The sequence below is a fragment of the Stenella coeruleoalba genome (assembly GCF_951394435.1).
Source record: "Stenella coeruleoalba genome assembly, chromosome: 7".
NCBI lineage: Eukaryota > Metazoa > Chordata > Mammalia > Artiodactyla > Delphinidae > Stenella > Stenella coeruleoalba.
The window spans coordinates 27,178,123-27,199,829 of record NC_137153.1 but is presented as its reverse complement, the minus strand read 5'-3'; the positions used below and the strand labels follow the sequence as shown (position 1 = coordinate 27,199,829).

At 39.5% G+C, this 21,707-nt stretch overlaps 1 protein-coding gene across 1 annotated transcript in view; it reads left to right on the top strand.

The window, feature by feature from the left end:
- LOC307188676 (contactin-associated protein-like 3) overlaps positions 1-21,707 on the top strand; it is a 188,053-nt gene that overhangs the window by 74,051 nt on the left and 92,295 nt on the right. Inside the window, exon 4 of the mRNA XM_079926128.1 lies at positions 13,681-13,828. Coding sequence (XP_079782254.1) covers positions 13,681-13,828 — 148 coding nt within the window. The remainder of the gene's footprint in view (positions 1-13,680; positions 13,829-21,707) is intronic.

Sequence of the window (21,707 nt, the reverse complement as noted above, 5' to 3'; positions counted from 1 at the left end):
AGTCACCCGGTCCTCTGTGCTTAATTGAACCTTTGAGAAACAGGCATGGAACCGAAAATGCCATCCTTGTATCAGGACACCTACCACACTTATGTCACTTTCAAACACAAAGTCAAAGTGACTTTATGTCACTCCAAAACACAAAGTAAAAGCTTCTTCAAGACAGGAGGTGAACAGGAGAATTCTATCTTTGAATATTCCTACACAATTTGTAGTGAGTATTTAAAATGAAAAATGTAGTCAAAGTATTTTTCTTAAAATCACCTCATATGCAGCTATAAAAATCTTTAAGAAAAATAGTCCAGGATAGAGCTATAATAGAGACTGCACATATTCATGAATTTATCTGCCTCCTAACAAGCCCAACTTGTGAAGTGTGGAGCATTTTATATGCTAGAGGCATAATTATAAATCGCTAAAATACCCGCTTGATCACACGGCAGTACATTTTCATTGCTTTACTTGAATGCTCACTTAAGATTTTTCTCTGAAATGTACTCAGAGCAGAGACAGTTATACAAATGAAAGTGAGAAATTGTAAGAGCATAACACTGTCTTAGAAATAGTCCATGTAGAAACCACTTACCCAGGCACGGTCTTTCCACATGTTTTATGTTCTGTCCGCAGAGCCAGCCCACAGCAGCTCATAGTAAGGTGGTCAAAGAAAGTGTTCTGTCCTTTCCCTCTTACCTACTCAGACATCAACATTTTCTCCTGCTCTTTCTGTGTCAGCTGCTCTCAGGTGAGAATAAAGGAGGTGAAAATGTGAGCTTTTCTAGGAAAGCTCTGCCTCTGTCCCCTGTCCTCTTCAGAGCCTTACACGGTGCCTGCTGACAATTGTGGTTCAAGTAATATTGTTGGATGAATAAATGGATGAGAGACCCTGACTTAAAAGATTCACTTTGTTGTACAACAGAAACTAACACGGTATTGTGAAGCAATTATACTCCAATAAAGATCTATTTTTAAAATTAATTAATTAAAAAAATAAAAGAATGCCACAAAGGGTAGTTCCATTTCAGAAAGACACTTCTTAAGATTGAAAAGTCTTTGAGATTCACAGTATATCAATATTTCAATGCCATGGTGGCCCCTTAGACACTGTGGGGAAGACTAGAAGGGATATTTTGAAAGACACTGACCATTTCTAGTATATTTCAAATCGTACCTCGTAGTTTGCCCAATGATTATAAATTTGATGCTGTTCATCATATAGTCCTTCTGTATAGTGTGGCGAACGGGGGCTACTCTTCATTGTGGTGCGCGGACTTCTCATTGCGGTGGCTTCTCATGTTGCAGAGCTCGTGGGCTCTAGAGCACAGGCTCAGTAGTTGTGGCGCACGGGCTTAGTTGCTCCGCAGCACGTGGGATCTTTGCGGACCAGGGCTCAAACCCGTGTCCCCTACATTGGTAGGTGGACTCTTAACCACTGCACCACCAGAGAAGTCCCTATAGTTCGTCTTCTATAGACGTTTATTCATCTGCACTAGCCTGTAGTAGTCAGGTGTTACGTTTAAAGCATTAATTCTGCTAGCTTGCTTTTTTAGCATTTTCGTGAATGAGATAAATCTTTGCTTTTATTTTTTTGTAAAGAGTATATTATATTATATTACATTATATATTTGCATTTCTGAAATTTTTATAACTAAGACATGATAAAAACGGGAAGATCTGCTAAACTAAAATGGGGAATTTTCTTCTAAAACTTCGGTCTAAAGTCTGTGAAATAATCCAGAACAGAAGTAATAACAAGCAATTTTCTTTATAAACCAGGGAACATCAGTGAACTCTTCCTTGCATTTCAACCAGTCAGACTGATTGGATTCATATTTAGGTGAGAGTGATTACACTGTCGAGACAATTAAGTGAGGTGATCTGAGCCAAGTGCTTGGCTCAGGGCATCATTTATGGGAAGCACTCCACAAACACACAACATCATTATCATTTCATGAATAATTTGATAATATATTTGCTCCTGTCTTGGATTCTTCTCTCTTGGATACTTTTGCTAGCACAAAAATTTTTTTCAATTATTGTAAATTTCACTAGATTTTGGAAACTGATGATCTTTTGTTGCCTAATGGTAAAATACCACTGGATTCTGATTTGAAATGGTACATAGAAAAACTCCTCTCTCATACAGTTAAGAAGTGACTAGTTAGCAGTGTGCAAAACATTCAGGTAGAAATAGTGCCTTCAGGAATCTCTATTTCAGAATTCCCCAGATAAGGGTAAACTCCCTACTCCCTCATATAAACCGATGTGTTCATGTTATTGTAGCATGGTTTGTCATCCCGTTGGTTTGGAAGGAAACTAGGATGGTAGAAAGAAATATGCAGAAGGATGCAGTCCAACTTAAGTAGAACCTGTTTTTAAAAAGTGACCCTGTAATACTAGCCCATTAAAAGCTCCCTTAGAAACCTCTGACATCCCCAGGGTCAAACGTGCATCATTCAGTGGCTGTTTCATTCTCTCAGTCCCGTGGGTGTCATCCTAGGCACAAGCTCCACCATCACCTTTAGTTTTGTTCTTCACTCTGCCCAGATCAGAAGCTGCAAGTTGTTAGGGAACCAGAAGTGCAGCCCCACTAGAAATGGGTAAACCCCCCCAAAAATATTTGTTTAGATGATATTATCTATCAGAGCTGGAGAGACATGAAGCCAATCATGAGAGAAGAGTCTCTGCTGTATATTAATGTGAACTTCTCTGGAACAACATGCTCTCTTTAGCTTTTCCACGTGTCTAATCACTAGGGGCTTGTCTAGCTACATGAAAAAAAACAAAACCAAAAGCCCCACAACTGCCTAGAAGCTTATCAATATCAGAAAGGTACATCATTTTAAGTCCATTCAGTATAACAGCATGCAGCTGTTAAAAAAGAATGAGCAACACTGAGATGTTCTGACATGGAAAGATCTATAGGGCGTGAGTGATTTAAATGGGAACAGGAGGTTGGAGAATAATTTGCAAAATATGATTCCATTTCTGTTAAAATGCATGAAGACAACTCATGGTGTTTGCACAGATTAAAAATATGTATGACCATTTTTAAAGTCTTTATTGAACTTGTTACAATATTGCTTCTATTTTGTGTTTTGCTTTTCTGGCCCTGAGGCATGTGGGATCTTAGCTCCCTAACCAGGGATCGAACCTGCACCCCCTTCATTGGAAGGCAAAGTCTTAATCACTGGACCAACAGGGAAGTCCCGATCTTGACATATTTTTAAACGAATTTGGCTAAATCCTATTTAAGTTAACACTTCCTCTGAAATCAGAATTGTGACAAACACTGCAAGAGAGCTACTATTTTTTGCATAAATGAGAGCAAAATCTTGTGGTAGTATGTTTCCCTTATAAACGCAGTGTAGAATAAATCTAAATATTCTGATGTGAGAAGAAAATTTTTAATGGAGGAATTTTTCATTCCACTGTTGCAGGATTGTCTACTTCTCCCTAATGTTAAAATGGACAGTTAGCTTCTTGAAAGAGGTTAAAAATCCATATGGAATGTCTCAGAAGGGTTAAGTTGTTCAGTGGCTTTCACTCTCCCTCACAAATGATTTAAAAATGGAATTTTTGTTCAAGATGTCTACCATTAGCGTGAAATTTAGTTTCCAGTTTTATTGAGATGTAATTGACACATGATATTGTGTAAGTTTAAAGTGTACAACATAATGATCTGATATATGTATATATTGTGAAATGATTACCACAGTAAGTTAAGTTAACAAGCATCACTTCACATTATTGCACATTCTTTTTCTTGTGATGAGAAGTGTGAAGTTTGATGCTTCCCTGGTTCTCTTCTTTTGGACTTTGACAAATCTAAGAATTAATCCTACCACACATAGCCTATACTAGTCTACCAAAATCTAACAGTTAGTAAAGACATTAACACATTTATTTATTTGTATGTTTTATTGAGCGCAAGATAATAATCTCATTCTCAGAAGCAGTGGAATCACCAAAAAAGCCAAGTCTTGAGAAAGCCTCGTAGAGTTGTCCTGTTACTAGATAAAGTGCTTGGAATATATAAGTATGTTGTGTCATGCGTCTTCCTGTGACCTGTGATTGTTACTTGAAAGTGTGGAAATGCAGAACAGATCTCCTGTTAGTATGTAAGGCCCATCTGTGACAGGTGGAAACGAGGATGCTATGTTAAGAGCTTGTTCTGTGCAGTTCTCATGGAGGTGACTCGTGTCCTATAGGGAATGTCTCCAGGCTGCATTCCGCTCTGGGTTCTTTGCCTCTGGCAGTTCTCCGTGATCACTCCTGTATTGGGGTCCCCCACGCCACTCCCAGGCTCCATGATTCACTGGAAGGACTCATAGGGATCAGCATAGGGTTATATTCACAGCTGTGATTTATTACAGCAGAAGGACACAAAGTACAGTCAACAAAGGAAAAGGCAAGTGGGCCAAAGTCTGGAGGAAACCAGAGGCAAGCTCCCTCGAGTCCTCTGCCGATGGAACCACATAGGACACACTTAAGTCCTCCAGCCATGAGGACATGTGTGAAATGTTGCCAACCAGGGAAGCTTAGCCTCAGCCTAGGAATCCAGGCTTTTATGGGGGATGATCATGTAGGCACCCTCTCCCTGGCACATATCAAAATCCCAGATTCCAGAAGGAATGCAAGTGTTCAGCATCAACCACATTGTTTGCATAAACATCTTAAGCAGCAGTGAGCCACTCTTATCAATTCTGGGAGTGGTGAAAGCCCTCCCCAAATCCAGGTTCCTAGACACCAGCAAGCCTTTCTCAGGATGGTGACTCAGGCCTGCGATGTTATCACTGTTATCTCTTTTGGTTCTGATTTCTTTTCTTCCTTTCCTTCAGTCTTTCTTACCTCGGAGCTTTCCTTCAATCTTATATTCTATTATTTTAATAAGATGATCTGGTTTAACACCCTTAGTTTCTTACATGAAAATACCAGCATGGTCCTGTGCTAAGGTGGACAGAACACACCAAGTCCTTCTGAAGCTCTGGACGCTCTGCTCCTGAGGAGGGCACGACCAAGGCCCTTCATTCATTAACTAAGAAATGGTCATTCCCTTGTAAAGCACTTAATCTGTCATATTTCAGAAATAAGTGATGCCACATTTCAAAAATAAGAACTCAGTGTAATTTCCCTGAGTCCTTAAGAGTGATGACTCATAGAAGACACCTCTGAACTGGCCCTCTCTATAGGAAAAAACAAGGAGCCAGCACTAGAAAGAATGGAAAGGCCTAGAAATGACCAACTGGCCCTGAAAATTGAGTCAATTAACAAGTGTCTGTTAGGCACGGACAGTGTGGAATGTGGTTAAGGGTGGTCTGAGTTAGCTAGGAGTCACCATCATTGTCCTTCTCAGCCACATACTCTTCCGGGAATTCAACTGGCAGACACAATTAAACTTGAAAAACTCCTGAATTTCAACAATGCCACTGAGAGTGCCTTCTGCTTGCCAGAACTAGACTGGTCAGTGATGGTCTGAGGAGAAATTTAAACTACTTTGGAAATAAGGCAGACTTAGAGAGCGGTAGCAAACGTGGCACCCACCTAGCATACAAACCTTGTGAGACCCTGAGGGTCATGAGTATAATGGATTGTGGCTCTTTAGAGCCATAAGGGACTCACTGATCCAAGTCACTCAGCAAGGCCACCACAGGCCAATCCAGAAGCTAAGAGTATTATTTTCCTCGAGCTGCAGTAACAAAATGCCACATTCAGATGGTTAAACAACAGAAATGTATTTTCTCACAGTTCTGGTGGCTAGAAGTCCCAGATCGAGGTGTTGGCAGGGTTAGATTCTTCTGAGGCCTCTCTCCCTGGCTGACAAATGACTGTCTTCTTGCTGTGTCCTCACATGGTCTTTCCTCTGTGTGCACACTTCCCTGGTGCCTCTCTGTGTCCAGATTTCCTCTTCTAATAAGAACACCAGTCAGATTGGATTAGGACCCACCCTAATGGCCTCCTTTTACCTTAATCACCTCTTTAAAGACCCTTTCTTCAAATACAGTCACATTCTGAGGTAATTGGGGTTAGGGCTTCAACATAACTGTAGGTTAAAGGAATTCCCTACCATTTGAAGTAGTTTAATGTTGAACTAAACACATATTGGTATCACCTTAAGTCAATGGAACTTCTTAATGAGAAATCTTCCTAAATTTTGTACAAATCACCCAATTTGCATATTACTATTTTCAACATATACAGGAGGCCACTGGGTTAGTGCTATTCTCCCAGTATTCCTAAAACAGTCTAGACTCACAGTTAAATACTTTAATTCCTTTAATTTCATTAATTTATTTAATTCCTTGAAGCTGCTAATAGAATATGCCCACTACCCAACACTCATTTGAGGCACTCCTTATAACACTAACCATACTTCATTTTCTTCTTTTGTGTTACGCTTGAAGTTTAGAAGCCAATTCATTTGTCAGAACTCAATTTGTGCCATGTATCAAATAACATACTTTTATTTGCAGTGTTCTAGTATTGTTTTCAACAGCCATATATTGATTTTGAGACAGGCTGGGACCTGGGACCCTTTGCTGGGACCTGGAGCCCTTTGCTGCAGTGCTGCAGTGCTTGCACCTCGACACACCTCTCCTCGAGCAACAAAATACAAAGAAACTATATAGAACTAAAAGTAACTATGTGCATCTCATTGGGGGCAAATTCTGGACAAAAGATACAAAGAGACCAAAAAACCCAACTGCCACTTTTGAAGAGCCCAGAGCAAAAGCAGGGTACTGCATGTGCCCCCTGCACACAACACCACCTAAGGGGTGGGCAAACCATCTAAGCCACCCTTCTGGCCCGACCCCTGGACACACCCCTACCCTCATGCCATATAACAGGGGTCCCCACCCCCAAGGCCTCAGCCTGTTAGGAATCAGGCTGCACAGCAGGAGGTGAGTGGCAGAGGAGCAAGTAAAGCTTCATCTGCTGCCCCCCATCGCTCACATTACCACCTGAAACATCCCCCCACCCCACCCCCTGCCGGCCCATGGAAAAATGGTCTTCCATGAAACTGGTCCCTGGTGCCAAAAAGGTTTGGGGACCACTGCCATATAAGGAACAAGCTCGCCCCCCCTTAGGGAGCAAGCAAACAAAGGAACCTGTTATTTGTTCGCGCTCTGCCCTGCTGCAGCAGGGGCCCCAATAAAGCATTGCCTGAATTTCTTGTCTGGCCTTTGATCAATTTTTATAGTTTAAGGACGCCAAGAACCCTGGTCGGTAACAATTTCAAAATATGGTCTTGATGTCATCGGACGTAACTTTTTTCTGACTTTTTCTCTGTTTTCAACATCTTTGCCAGCAAAAGATATGTTCCCATATGTCTTCTAAAATGTTTTCTTCCTGATCATTTAGAAAGATTGGGAAGGAAAGAGTATTGAGATGTACTTTTGCTGCATAGGAAGGGTGAGCTGTCTTCCATCCTAGATTAATAATATTTCAAGCAGGAGGGAAAAAAAAAAAAAAGTAAAAGCCTATAACTTTAGCAACGTGTTTGAAAAATACTTGATTTTAATAATATTTCTTACGTTGCAGCTGTCTAAACAATACAGATAACAAAAGCATGTCAATTAAAAGCAGCATTTAGGACCCAGTTTCACATATCTGCATTGGCCCTGGGTTTTGGATTATTTCAGGGCCAGGCGCTATGAGTTCCTGTGTGGTGTAGTTGTGCTCAGCCATGGGGCAGGTGGGTTCCCTCTTGCTGTAGGAGAAGGTGGTGGGACACACAGAGATGGTTGTCTCTGCTTTTGACTCTCATGATTTGCTTCCACCAAGAGGCCATAAACCAAAACTGGCAATACTGGTTAAGTGCATACTTTTTCCAACACATTGACCACAACTTGAGATTTTCATGGCAGAATATATTACATAAATGTCTGGAAAGCAAATATTTTAAGTGCACTTTAGGTAGATGTTTGCTTACATTAATCAAGCCGAAGGAGAGATTATTCTTTTACCTTCTGGAACGTGTTGAGGTAAACTTATCTACACAAGGGAAAACTTTAGTGTTCACCTGGTACAAAGCACCCGCATCTGGATAAACTGAGGTTGTTACCGAGTCCAAGTTCGTTCTGCTCACTGCACACCAGGCCAATAAATCAGAGATGACGTATTGAGGGAAAGAATACGACTTTATTCGGAAAGCCAGCAGACAGAGAAGATGGCAGACTAAAGTCTCAAAATAACCATCTTACCGGGGTTTGGATGCCAGTTTCTTATATAGCACAGAGAGGGAGAGGAGATGAGGAAGTAAAGTAAAAAGGCCATAAATTCTGCAAATATCCCCTGGAATGGCCGGCCTCGGGGAGGGGATGTGTTAATTTCTTCTTTCTTGCAGCCATCCACAGGTGGACAGAGTCCAGATGTTTCCCTGAACAAAGGCACTTTGGTTTAACATTCAGGCAGAGGGGCAGGGTTCCCCGAGGCAGGCCATTATGTATAGACAATATCCTTTTAGTGAACAAAAGCAACAGGAAGCAAAGGTTAAAGTAAAAGAAGCAGATTCAACATGTAGTCAGATTTGATTCTTCCCTGTAACAAGGTCACATATTTGGCATCACAAACCGTGTTACTGAATTTTTAGTTCACTCGATAAAACTAAAGTGAAAGGATACTTTCCTCAATTTTATTCATGTATAAATGTTGTAGTATTTTGCAGTTCAAGAAAATATTAAAAATAATTAACAAGACCATTTGCTTTAAAGCAATTTAGTACAACTTTTTCATTGTCTGATTATAGGAAGTAATTTTAGTATACTTTTTCATGGTCTGTGAACCTCTGGAAATAACAGGAACAGAGTATTACTATTTTTAACAATAATACTTATTACTGTTCCCACATTACTCATGAAGAAGCTGAGAGTTGGGAAGGTAAAATGTTTTGTCTAAGATCTTCACGGTCCAGCAATTAAAAAGGCCAGAATTAGAACTTGGGGATTTCTGTGTGCCTTTTGAATCCCAACAACATCCTACCCCTTACCTCAGAGGTGGTAAAATACTCTTAACAGTGTGCTTGAATTATGAATCCCTGATTTCCTGGTGACAGAGAGTAGAGACAATCCTCATTTATTTTTAATGCATTGAGACCTATTGCTATAAGCAGTGCCTCTCACATACTGAAGTAAAGAATTGATGTGAAAGTCTTTCTTAAGTCACAAATACTTCAACCTTAAACTGATAAATGCATTATAGGCATCCTGAAGGTCGTTCAGTACAGCATTGTGATGACTCAACATTACACCAGAAACCATGGCCCTACACGAGCCTCGTACCGATCCTTTCTCATGATTGTTTAGATGCCACTGATGTGATGGCTAAACAAGCTAAATGAGGACTTGGCAGCTTTTCAGAAGCATCCTCAATTTCTTTTTTTTTTTTAATATTCAGAATTAAGTATGATGCTAATTTGCTATTTATTTATTTGTGGCTGTGTTGGGTCTTCGTTTCTGTGCGAGGGCTTTCTCTAGTTGTGGCAAGTGGGGGCCGCTCTTCATCGTGGCGCGCGGGCCTCTGACTATCGCGGCCTCTCTTGCTGTGGAGCACAGTCTCCAGACGCGCAGGCTCAGCAGTTGTGGCTCACGGACTTCGTTGCTCCGCGGCATGTGGGATCTCCCCAGACCAGGGCTCGAACCTGTGTCTCCTGCATTGACAGGCTGATTCTCAACCACTGCGCCACCAGGGAAGCCCAGCATCATCAATTTCTAAATAAATTATTTTGGAAATACGTTTATAGCATGTGAGTGGACCACAAGCCACAGACTCTAGTCACTTTCGCACGTAGCTAAAAAACATGCTTGTAGGGCTTCCCTGGTGGCGCAGTGGTTGGGAGTCCACCTGCCGATGTGGGGGACATGGGTTCGTGCCCCGGTCCGGAAGGATCCCACATGCCGTGGAGCGGCTGGGCCCGTGAGCCATGGCCGCTGAGCCTGCGTGTCCGGAGCCTGTGCTCCACAATGGGAGCGGCCACAGCAGTGAGAGGCCCGTGTACCGCAAAAAAAAAACATGCTTGTAGAAACTGAAAACTTTATCAAACAATGTTTGTTCTTAATAGTGGTTAAAACGTTCAGTTGGGATGTCCTTAAGCTATTGACTATTGAGTCTACATCAAGCTAAAGTGGTTCTGGTGATCAATAGTGGAAAGAGTTTTGTTGGTTTGCTTTTTTAATTCTGTAATAGCTAACAGAGGAATGCTATAAAGGAAATGGTTAGATTATAAGCCTATAAAATTCCTTACACTAACTCATCAAAATTCCAGGATTAGAGAGTCTTGTTCCTACTTTACACATGAAAATGCTGACTTACCCAAGGTCACAGAGGTAACAAGATGGAGAAGGATTTTGTGGAAGCTGGTTGCCACAGGTTAACTCTGCATAGGACTGCCTAGGCCACTGTTGAAACTCTGAACCTAGAGTAGGGCTGCTGAGGAAGCGCTGGTGGCTCTTCGCTTCCATGGAGGACTTTTCTTCCTGTTCTTACGAGCTTCATTTCTTCACGCGTTAAAACAAACTTCTTGGTTAATGAATGAAACACCACCATGGAGGCACTCACTCATTTCTCTTGTTCAATGAAAGTGAAATCTTTGACCTACATCATCTTTTCTTTCAAGTGTTCACAATCGTTGTGCCAATATCAGGTAAGCTCTTTTCACTGCCTCTGTGCTCCAAAGAAGAATTCAAGAATGTCCACTCCCTGTCTTTACACTGGACCCCAGGGTGATGTGGGTATAAGCAGCATTTTCCCATCTCCACCACTGCCTAGGGCGTGGCCTTAAGCTGGTAATATCTGCTGCAAGTCACAGCTCCCTTGTGTACAAAACCAGTTTGGTAAAACCTACTTTAAAGATGAGTACTAATTAAGTGAGATAATGTCTGAAATGTAACCCACCCACTGCGCACCTGGAGGTAAATGCTCCAGGAGTGGTGGATGCTGTGATTGTGGCTGTGGCTGGTGTTTTGGTTATTACTGGTGCATTTGGTAGAGAGAGCTCATCTGTCAGACTCTGCATCCCGTCTTGAATCCAAGGTTCAATGTCCAAGACATCCAGATAAACAGTCAGGAGAGGAACATTGCCTCCTACATTTGCTGCAATTCTAAGGTTGTAATTCAAGGTAAGAAGTAAAATTGATATTTATTTTAGTAGCTGACAAAACTTGTAAACCTCAGGATAAACTACATAATGAAATTATTTCCTAGGAGTGCTACTTAAATTGTTTTATTTTCCTTGTATATTATTACTTCTTTCTGAAGTATTTTGTTTATTGAATACAAACTCTGAAAACTGTACTTCAGCTTGGTGTGATGACAATGCCCTACAGCAAAAGGAATTTCTCTTGTTGTTTTAATGAAATTTAATACAGAATACTCTTTGTTTTCTGAGACAGAGTACGCGTCAAGAAATATTTCAGGTGAGAATAATCGATGTTAATAGTATACGAATAGAGGAGATTAAGAACACACTCTTTACAACTTCTGAGATCTGCACACAAAACATTCATTATATGTGATTTTAATCACAATCAAATATTTGAAATGTATGTACCTATGTATACATACATGTATACCTATGTGATTATCTTAATTAATTCTAATTTCAAGAAATTACATTATTTTTGTCCTATATAGAACCATCAATAGTTCCTTTGAATATAAATAAATGATACATTTCTTTAAAGATACAGAAATTTAAATGAAATGAGTTTGGAGTAGAAGGGATCTCTACTGGCATGCCACTCAGACATTTGGGGCTTATTGCTGAAATAATCTCATAGTTTTTACTAAGCTAATGTTTATCTTTTAAAAATGTGGCATAATCTATTATTTGGATTATATAATTTTGCTTTGGTGTTTCTAGAACAGACATAAATGTGCAGGCTGAGCATAGAATGTTGGGAACAAAGGCCCACTCTTGCTTTGTTCTAACAAGTGAAAACATGAAGCTCATAGGAATAGGAAGAAAAGTCCTCCATGGAAGCGAAGAGCCACCAGTGCTTCCTCAGAAGCCCTACTCTAGGTTCAGAGTTTCAACAGTGGCCTAGGCAGTCCTATGCAGAGTTAACCTGTGGCAACCAGCTTCCACAAAATCCTTCTCCATCTTGTTACCTCTGTGACCTTGGGGAAGTCAGCATTTTCATGTGTAAAGTAGGAACAAGACTCTATCCTGGAATTCTGATGAGTTAGTGTAAGGAATTTTATAGGCTTATAATCTAACGACTTTCTTTATAATGTCTGGGACATGCACTCTCATTACATTTGAGTTTTCTGGGTTTTTTTAGTTCCATCTATTTATACCAAGGAAATCTCCCGGGTGGTCATGATTCACAAACTTGATTACTGGCTTTGTTTGGTCTGGTTGTTAAACCTGGCTCAGCATTTCACAAAGCTAAATAACTAGGCAAGCATCATTTTTGGTAGAACTAAAGAGTCTTGCTCCTGGGCTGCATAATTATATCTGGCTGTTTGTATTAACTGCATGGCAGGTAGGTGGGTTTGTCCCTCTAGTGCAAGTGAGCATGAGAAAGCATCGACCCCTTTTGTTCCCTCATTTTATTACGGAGAACTATTTATATTTCTCCATTTATTTATAATGGAGAACTATTATGTGAACACCTTTGACTTCTGGATAATAAAAATTTGTGAAATCAAAGAGTGCAGAACTTGAAGGTGACCCATCCCAAAATATACATTTTATGTTTTCACTGTGGGTTCCAAAAAATTGGTGAAATTTAGATAGTTTTTACATTTGACAGTAGCTTTCAGAAGAGACCCATACCTGAGAGCCCTTACTCTGTTTTCAGAGCTTAAACTGGTCAGGTCTTAGATGGGGCAACGTTTTCTGTTAAGATGCTATATGTACAACAACATCATGCATTCTTTGTTTTCCCTTCTTGCTGATACTTACATTAAAAAGAACACCATGAAAAAGAAGTCACACTCCTTATAACAAGTTCCTTTGCTCTCATGCTGACCTCTTCTAGCATGAAGCCAGATGACTGTGGCTAAGAAAGCACACCTCTGTCTTGTAGCAGGTGGCATTGATGTGTTTCTCCCAAGCACCCCCTAAATGCTGATGACTTGGGGCAGCCTGACAACACACAATGAACACAGGGATTGAAATCCGAAGCCCCAGGATCTTGTCCTGGCCATGCTGGATAATAGCTGTCCTGCCTCCACAGAATCTTTTCATTTTCTCAGGCTTGAGTTTTGTATTTATAACTTACGGGTTTTGAACTAGAACACTGATCAGTTTCCCTCCCAGCACTCAAATTTTTGGATCTAGGATTCTTATCGCAAAACCTGCAGGTTCCCAGTGTGCTTGATTGTCCTGGATGTGAGGCTGCTTGTGAGTGTCTTGACTGCTTGGAGGCTAGGAAATGATTTAGGGGATGAGTAACTTTCTAAAAGCAAGCCTTCAAAAGTAGCAGGTTTACAGCTGCTTTAATTTTGCCATTGAAACTTAAACTACCCTGCAAATAAGGAAAATTTAGATGATGGTCACTAATCCAGGCATTGAAGAGAGGTTGTCACATCCCTCTTAAATGTTAGCAGAGTTTCTCAAAAGCAAGCATCATTTGCATATTAACAAAATGAACCATTGATTGCTCATTAGCATGTGCGGTGACAACAGGAAGACGATATTCTGCAGACACATTGACGCCTTTCTCCATTTTCTCCCAGGGTTTTCCAGGAAACACAAATGCAGACAGCGTGGTGCACTACAGACTCCAGCCTCCCTTCGAAGCCAGATTCCTGCGCTTCCTCCCCTTAACCTGGAATCCCAAGGGCAGGATTGGGATGAGGATTGAAGTGTACGGATGTGCATACAGTAAGTGGTGTTTATTCCCTGATGGAAATCGATGACAGAGTGATGTGTTCTAAACACCAAATGGAAAACTGAACTTGACTTCTTCAACCTTTTAAATACCTGTGCGTGTAGAACTGGGTTTATGGAAAGTCTTGATAATATTATAGTTATTTTAAGGTTGAATTCAGAGGAGGACCTGAAATGAGCCTTAGAATCTTAGCTTCGCAGAGCTTAGCAGAATATCTGTTTCATAGCAGGCAGTTCATAAAATGAACAAAGTTCAAATCAAGAGCAGTTACTTATTGTGAGTGATGGTGCTGTCTTCTGACACTGGGATGATCCTCCTGTGGGAATTCAGGTGAGTGCAGGTGTCCTCGTGTTCCTTGTTCCCCATGATGACTCACTTTTCCCTCTACTTGCATCACTGTGGAACCTTCTTTTGAACATCATTTATGTATTATGTCTTCCCTCTTTCCCACTGATGATAAAAATAAAAGAACTGGCAGCCAATGTGAGCATAAACATGGGCATAAAAGCATTCAGTGAAATATATAGGGGATCAACTCTACAGCTGCCATTTTGAAGGTCCAGAATATATTGGTATTTCTTAAATTAACACAAAATGAAAAAATTAATTTAAAAAACAATATTCTAGAAAACTGGAGAATAACCCAAAGAATACATTGGATGGGAACATCTTGGGGTTTTGGTCACACCTCATTCTGTACCTGATCAGAGCATTAACTTTGCAGAAAAGTGTAACCATAAGATCTACCGTATACAGGATATTTAATGTGTCAGATCCTACCTCCTACAGACATTTTCTCATTCATCTCCCACACCAACCAAATGAATTCAGTATAGTAGTAATCTCACTGCTTCAGAGAAAGAAGAAACTGAACCTTGAAGAAATTAAGAAGTTTGCTGGAGCTATTACGTATTGAATCTAAGATTTAAAACTGTCTTTTTTCCTAATTTTGTTTTCATAACTACCATACTATTCAGACATTGATTTCTTTATTCCCTCACTTGTCATATATGAATTTATTTATTTGCAGAGAACTGTATTGGATGTGGGGGACGCTTCTAAAATTATTTATTTCATTGTCAGGATTTTATGAGAAGTCATAAAATTGTACAAAACAAATATAAAATATTGTAACATGAACATGGGGCATGGTGAATAGAGCATTCATTCAGTTGGGTGGGAAAAGGAATATTTCCAGCAGTCGATTTTCAAAGCAGAGGGCATGGGCAGTGAGACAGGAGGCAGAGATGGTGCTTGTAGGAAGAAACAGCATATATAAATTGTGGGAGCAGGAATTTAGTGTTCTCATGGTACAGGGATGGGGGTGGACATGAGTTGTTGAATAGCAGTGATATCATTTCCACTTTGGTAACCCAACAGACAATGGGTGGTTCTGGAGGTGAGTCTCACCAAGCCACCCATCCCATACTCAAGGGTCACCTTCAGCCTCTGTTTCATACCCCTTCCTAATGACCTGTTCCACTTTGGCTCTGCTTCCTAACCCCACCTCTGCTCTCTAGTATTTATGAGTCCATGGAACATTTAGCATAGATGGTGTTGCATTGCTGTGAATCTATTTTCCCTCTTTCCATTGATCATTAACCTTCATCCTTTTGTTTCTGGGATCTGTTGGTGTGCTCACTGCTGCAATGGCTAGGACACCTGATATTTAGAGTTTCTCTTTGATCCCATGAAATTAACATCTCCTTCTCCCATTACTCTGGAAACAACTTGAGGTTTACTGACTTCAAAGCAGAACATGCTCTTCGATGGGGATTTGCCGTTAACTTGACGTTCTTCGTGAGGAGATATTACTCTACTTTCTTGGGTTAGAGGTCGGTACCAGGAAGATCTGGTCCCCTGAAGGGTCAGTTGGCTGTGCAGCTGTCATGGAACCTGCATGCATCCTAAATTCAGCAAACACGAGCTGTTGGGCATAAGGGACTCCTAGCATAAAAATGCAAACAGAAAATAATCACCACTATTTGTAAAACAACACAAAATACATTCCTCAATAGTAGTGGCTCTGTTTTGTCTTCATTCTTATTATTAATAATTACTCAAGTGTAGCACTTTGCATTTTTATTTTTCGCAGTAATTTAGTGTGATATGGTTTACAGCTCAAAGTGATAATTATTATCTTTTTTGATGTGTATTTCCACTGCTCTGTTGATAGTGAGAGAATGTCCAAATTGCTTATCTTGGCATTTAATGTCTCTTATATGCAACTTCTCTTTTCAGTTTCATCTTTTTACATTCCATTTACAATGATATTTACTATTCCTGTAAAAATTGCAGATTTTCATGGCTTCTTGGCTTGGCATATATATTTTCACTAACTGAAAAGCCCTTCCCCCATTTCTAGAGTAGAAATGGAGTGCATGGGGTCTTCTTAGAGTCCCTGCTGACCTGCATACCAAGGCTAGTGTCTGGCATGGGGTTCCTCCCTTTCCATTGCCCTGCCCCTCTCTAGCAGTCCCCTCCATCCAATGTCAGCATTCCCTATGTACTTATTCTAGCCTTCGTATTCCACTCTAAAAGGGTTTCTTTTTGAGTTTTCATCCACTTTCTTAAGTTTTCAACAACATTTACATACTGTCTGACCAATTCCAAGTTGACATCCTTGACACAGGTATCTGAAGCCCCACACATCTGGATAATCATCCCCAGTTCTACCCTCATTTCTTTAACGAGGTTGTTAGTCATCTTTTGGGTCTCTTCTGTCCCTTCTTTTCTGCCATCTAATTTGTCTCCCCATGTTCATGCTCTGTGTCATTCTCAAGTGTTCCTTGTCATATTGTGTTGTATTAGCCCCACTACTGTAATGTAATTTTATGTTTATCATTGTGTTTATTGTTTGAATAAGAGAGGGAAGGAAGGAAGACAGGAAAGGAATAGGGAAGAAAGGAGAGAAAGAGTGCATAAATTATTAGAAACCTGGACTAGATAGGTACAGAATGGTAAGCCCCATGGGGATCTACAAGTCATCCATGTGGCACTGTAGTCCTGTGTCAAATCAGGCATTGAAAATCAAATTGGTTAAGAGGGAATAGAAGAAGGGAATAGAACATATAATTGCCTGTTTTAAAATCTTGTGTTTATTTAAGAGAATACATAAATCACAGCAAGATCTTTTTTGACCCACATCCTAGAGTAATGAAAATAAAAACAAAAATGAGCAAATGGGACCTAATTAAACTTAAAAGCTTTTGCACAGCAAAGGAAACCATAAACAAGACCAAAAGACAACCCTCAGAATGGGAGAAGATATTTGCAAACTAAGTAACAGACAAAGGATTAATCTCCAAAATATACAAACAGCCCAGGCAGCTCAATATCAAAAAAACAAACAACCTAATCCAAAAATGGGCGTAAGAACTCAACATTTCTCCAAGGAAGTCTTGCAGATGGCCAAGAGGCACATGAAAAGATGTTCAACATCACTAATAATTAGAGAAATGCAAATCAAAACTACAATAAGGTATCACTTCACACTGGTCAGAATGGCCATCATCAAAAAATCTACAAACAATGAATGCTGGAGACAGTGTGGAGAGAAGGGAACCCTCTTGTACTGTTGGTGGGAATGTAAATTGATACAGCCACTGTGGAGAACAGTATGGAGGTTCCTTAAAAAACTAAAAATAGAACTGCCATATGATCCAGCAATCCCACTACTGGGCATATACCCTGAGAAAACCATAATTCAAAAAGTCACATGTACCCCAGTGTTCATTGCAGCACTATTTACAATAGCCAGGACATGGAAACAACCTAAATGTCCACTGACAGATGAATGGATAAAGAAGATGTGGTACATATATACAATGGAATATTACTCAGTCATAAAAAGGAATGGAATTGGGTCATTTGTAGAGATGTGGATGGGCCTAGAGTCTGTCATACAGAGTGAAGTAAGTAAGAAAGAGAAAAACAAATATCGCATATTAATGCATATATGTGGAATCTAGAAAAGTGGTAGAGATGAACCTCTTTGCAGAGCAAGAATAGACACACAGACGTAGAGAACAGATGTGTGGACACAGGGAGTGAAAGTGAGGGTGGGATGAACTGGGAGATTAGGTTTGACATAAATACACTACCATGTGTAAAACAGGTAGATAGTGGAAACCTGCTGTATAGCACAGGGAGCTCAGCTCGGTGCTCTGTAATGACCTAGATGGATGGGATGGGGGTGGGGAGGGAGGTCCAAGAGGGAGAGGATATATGTATACATATAGCTGATTCCCTTCATTGTACAGCAGAAACTAACACAACTTTGTAAAGCAATTATACTCCAATAAAAAAAAAAAAGAATACATAGACTGTTGCAGTGAAAAACATGTAGGTTTTATATAACAACATCAACATGTGTCAATATTTATAAACCTGTTGTTAACATTCTATAAAAATAATGTGTATTTTGAAATATTTAGGGAGAATATCAAGAGAAAAGTCTGCATATGGAACTTCCTTCTGTTCAGTACTGGTTCTGCTCTAAGTAGATTTCAGTTTAGAAAATGCATTAATAGGAACAGAAGAACATAGGATGAAAGGAGAAATAGTCACCATGACAAAGAAAAACTCGGGAAGTTAATAATGGTCTTTAGTCATATGAGAGAACACTGATCTGTATCATCCATTCCAATTATGGCAACAGTAGAAAATACTCAAACTCAATTAGAAAAAGTGTCAGTCAATTCAATACATGTTTACAGAGCTTTTACCCCATTCAAGGCCCCCAGCTGAATAAAATGAGTAAGGCACAATTTCTGTCCTCCAGGTGCTAGGGAGCCAGTGCAGGTGAGGGGAAATGTCTATGTTTTGTAGACCAGCCAAACTTGGGCATAGGTTTCTCATTCTCAATTTATGTTCAAGTATAAATAGAAGATTTTTATCTAAGGGTAAAAACGATAAATTTTGCTAAACTTTGATAATATAGCCTTATGGTTTTATCTGATATTAAGTAGAAAAATATTAAAGTTAAAATAATATTAACCCTAAAATCATATGAAACAGAACAGCCTCTCATATTTTTGTATGTAATTTGTTACATACTAGACATTTGTTTAGTGCTATGTTAATTTATTTAATTTCAATTAAAATTATTACACAATTACTCACTGATTTATTTTTAATCACCTCCCAAATTATTGCATCTAAAGGAATACATCTAAGGCTTTTGCTGAAAGTAAATATTGAAAGACATACCAATACACATCTAATAAAGTGCAGCAAAACAAAGTGGGTTATAGTAACTAAATTAGTCTAAAGGAATAACTTCTAGGCACTTAAAATGTTATAATTTGCTACCAGAATTTTAATCCTGAAATGACCTGTGATGTTTGAAAAACCTCAGAGTTGGACAATAGGACCAATTATTAAGAAAACGGAATCAATCTCTTATCAGGAACATTGTTCTTTCACAAGTACATAAAACTTAATGAGTTTCAAATTTCTTTCTTGACCTGACTCACCCCACCTCTTAACCTATTCTTCTTCTAGTTTTCCTTGTCTTGGCTAATGATTCCATCATTCACAGGAACTTACACTAGACACATGGGAGTCACCTTTGACACATGTGTCCCTACACATCTAAAGAATATCAAATTCTGAATATGCTATCTCCAAATTATACCCTAAGTCGTTTCAAATCTCTCCAACTCAACTCACCCACATAATGCAACTCAAGACTCCCCAACAAACTCTTTTCTTTGCGTAAGTGGTTTACTTGACTTGAAATACTTCTTCCCAAGTTTTTCACCTGTCTGTCCACATCCCATCATTCAGGTCTCCACTTAAATATCTCTTCCTCAGGGATGTGTTCCCTGACCGCTGGTACAAATTTGATTCCTCCAAATTCCTCTAAATTTGTTAAGTGTCTGGCTGGTCAGCCTATCAGTGCTTTACCACCAACAGCATTGAACTCTCAGGCTGGCTGCAATGTTGGCCTTCCCTTATTGCTTGTCACGGAGATAGCTGTTGTTGACAGTGTCCCTTGTGAAGGAATTTTCCATGTGCTTGGCTCCGCAGCCCTAGAAGCACAGTAGAAGTTCAGTGCCGAGGGGCTGGAGGTGGAGCAGCCTCCAGCTGAAAGAACACAGATTCCCACTGTCCTTATTGAGGTTCAGTAGATTTTCTTGAATATATGCTTCTAGATCTGTTATATGTCTGTGGTCAGTTTCCAGTGTCCTTCAGTTGTTATCCTTAACATTTTTTTTCAAGTTTTATCATTGCTTTTGAGAGGTAGGATTTGCCAGGCTTCTCACTCAGCCATTTAGAAGTCTCACCCTTTCAATTATTTTTAAAAGACATTTAAAATCTACATGATAATTTCCTTGTAAATCTGGTATTCTTCATTCCTTTGTATTAATCCATATTTCCAGTATCCTTTTTCTTCTGCCTCAAAGACTTCCTTTAATATTGCTTGTAGTGTGGATCTGCTGGTGAGAAATTCATTCAAATTTTGTATGTCTGAAAAAAGTTGTTATTTCACCTTCATTTTTGTAAATTATTTTCACTCAATATAGAATTCTAGGGTGACATTTTTCCATTTAGTACTTTCAAAATACTGCTCTGCTGTTTTTTCACTTGCTTTTCTTCTGGTGAGAAATTTACAGCCATCTGTGTCTATGTTTCTATGAGTGTGACATATCTGTTTTTCTCTAGCTGCTTTTAAGGTTTTGAGCAATTTGTTTCTGGTGTTCTTTGGTTTTGTTTTATTCTGTTTCTTGTGTTTGGAGTTCCTTAGGCTATTTGGATCGGTGGTTGTATAGTTTTCATCAGATTTGGAAAGTTTCAGTCATTGTTTCTTAAAATATTTTCTCTAACCTCTCCCGTCTCTTCTTCTTAAAGGACTCGATTACCACATATATGAGTTAAAGCACATATTAGGTTACTTGATTTTGTTTTGTCACACACCTCACTGATGTTTTATTTATTTTCTTAAATTATTATTTTTCCCTTTTAATTCCTTAGAATATTTCTATTGCTGTCTTCAAGTTCACTGATTTCTTCTTCTGCAGTGTTTAACCTGCCAGTAATCCCATACAGTGTATTTTTTCATCTCAGACACTGAAATTTTCAAATTTTAGTATCTTTTGTGTATCTATTTGACTTTTTGAACATATGGATGGCTGTTATAATAACTACCTTATTGTCTTTCTTTGCTAATAATAATCTGTGTCAATTCTGTATAAGTTTCAATTGATTTTTTTTCCTCAATATGAGTCATACTTTCCAACTTTTTTGTATGCCTGGAAATTTTCGATTAAATGCCAGACATTTTGATTTTTAGTTTATTGGATATTTTTGTATTCTTATATGCTTGAACTTTGTTCAGGAAACATTGAATTGAAGGGGATTTGATCCTTTTAGTTCTTGCTTTTAAAATTTGTTCGCTCACACCAGAGCAGTGTTTAGTCTAGGGCTCACTACTGAGGTAAGAACCTTCTGAGTACTCTAACCAAGGACAGTGAACTATGAGGTTTCCAGTCTGGATGATATGAATGGGCACTATTCCCAACCCCATGTGCATGTTAGCACTATTTCCCAATTAATCCTTTCAGATGGTTCTTTTCCCAGCATTGATGAGTTTCCTTACTTGCATGCACTGATCAGTGCTTTGCTGAAAGCTCAAGAGGGGTGTGTTGCAGATCACCAGTGTTCTCTCTGTTCATCTCTTTCCTCTCCAACCTCTGCCTATGGACTTCAGGTGCTTTGTTCTTACCAGGCTCTTGACTCTGTCTCCTCTACTCAGGGAATCTGCTGGGCTTTGCCCCAGTTTCTCCTTCCTGCTCTGTGAGATGGAAACTCTCTAATGCAGTGCCCCAAGGAGTTGTAGGGCTTATCTTGTCTGTCTCTCTTCTCTGC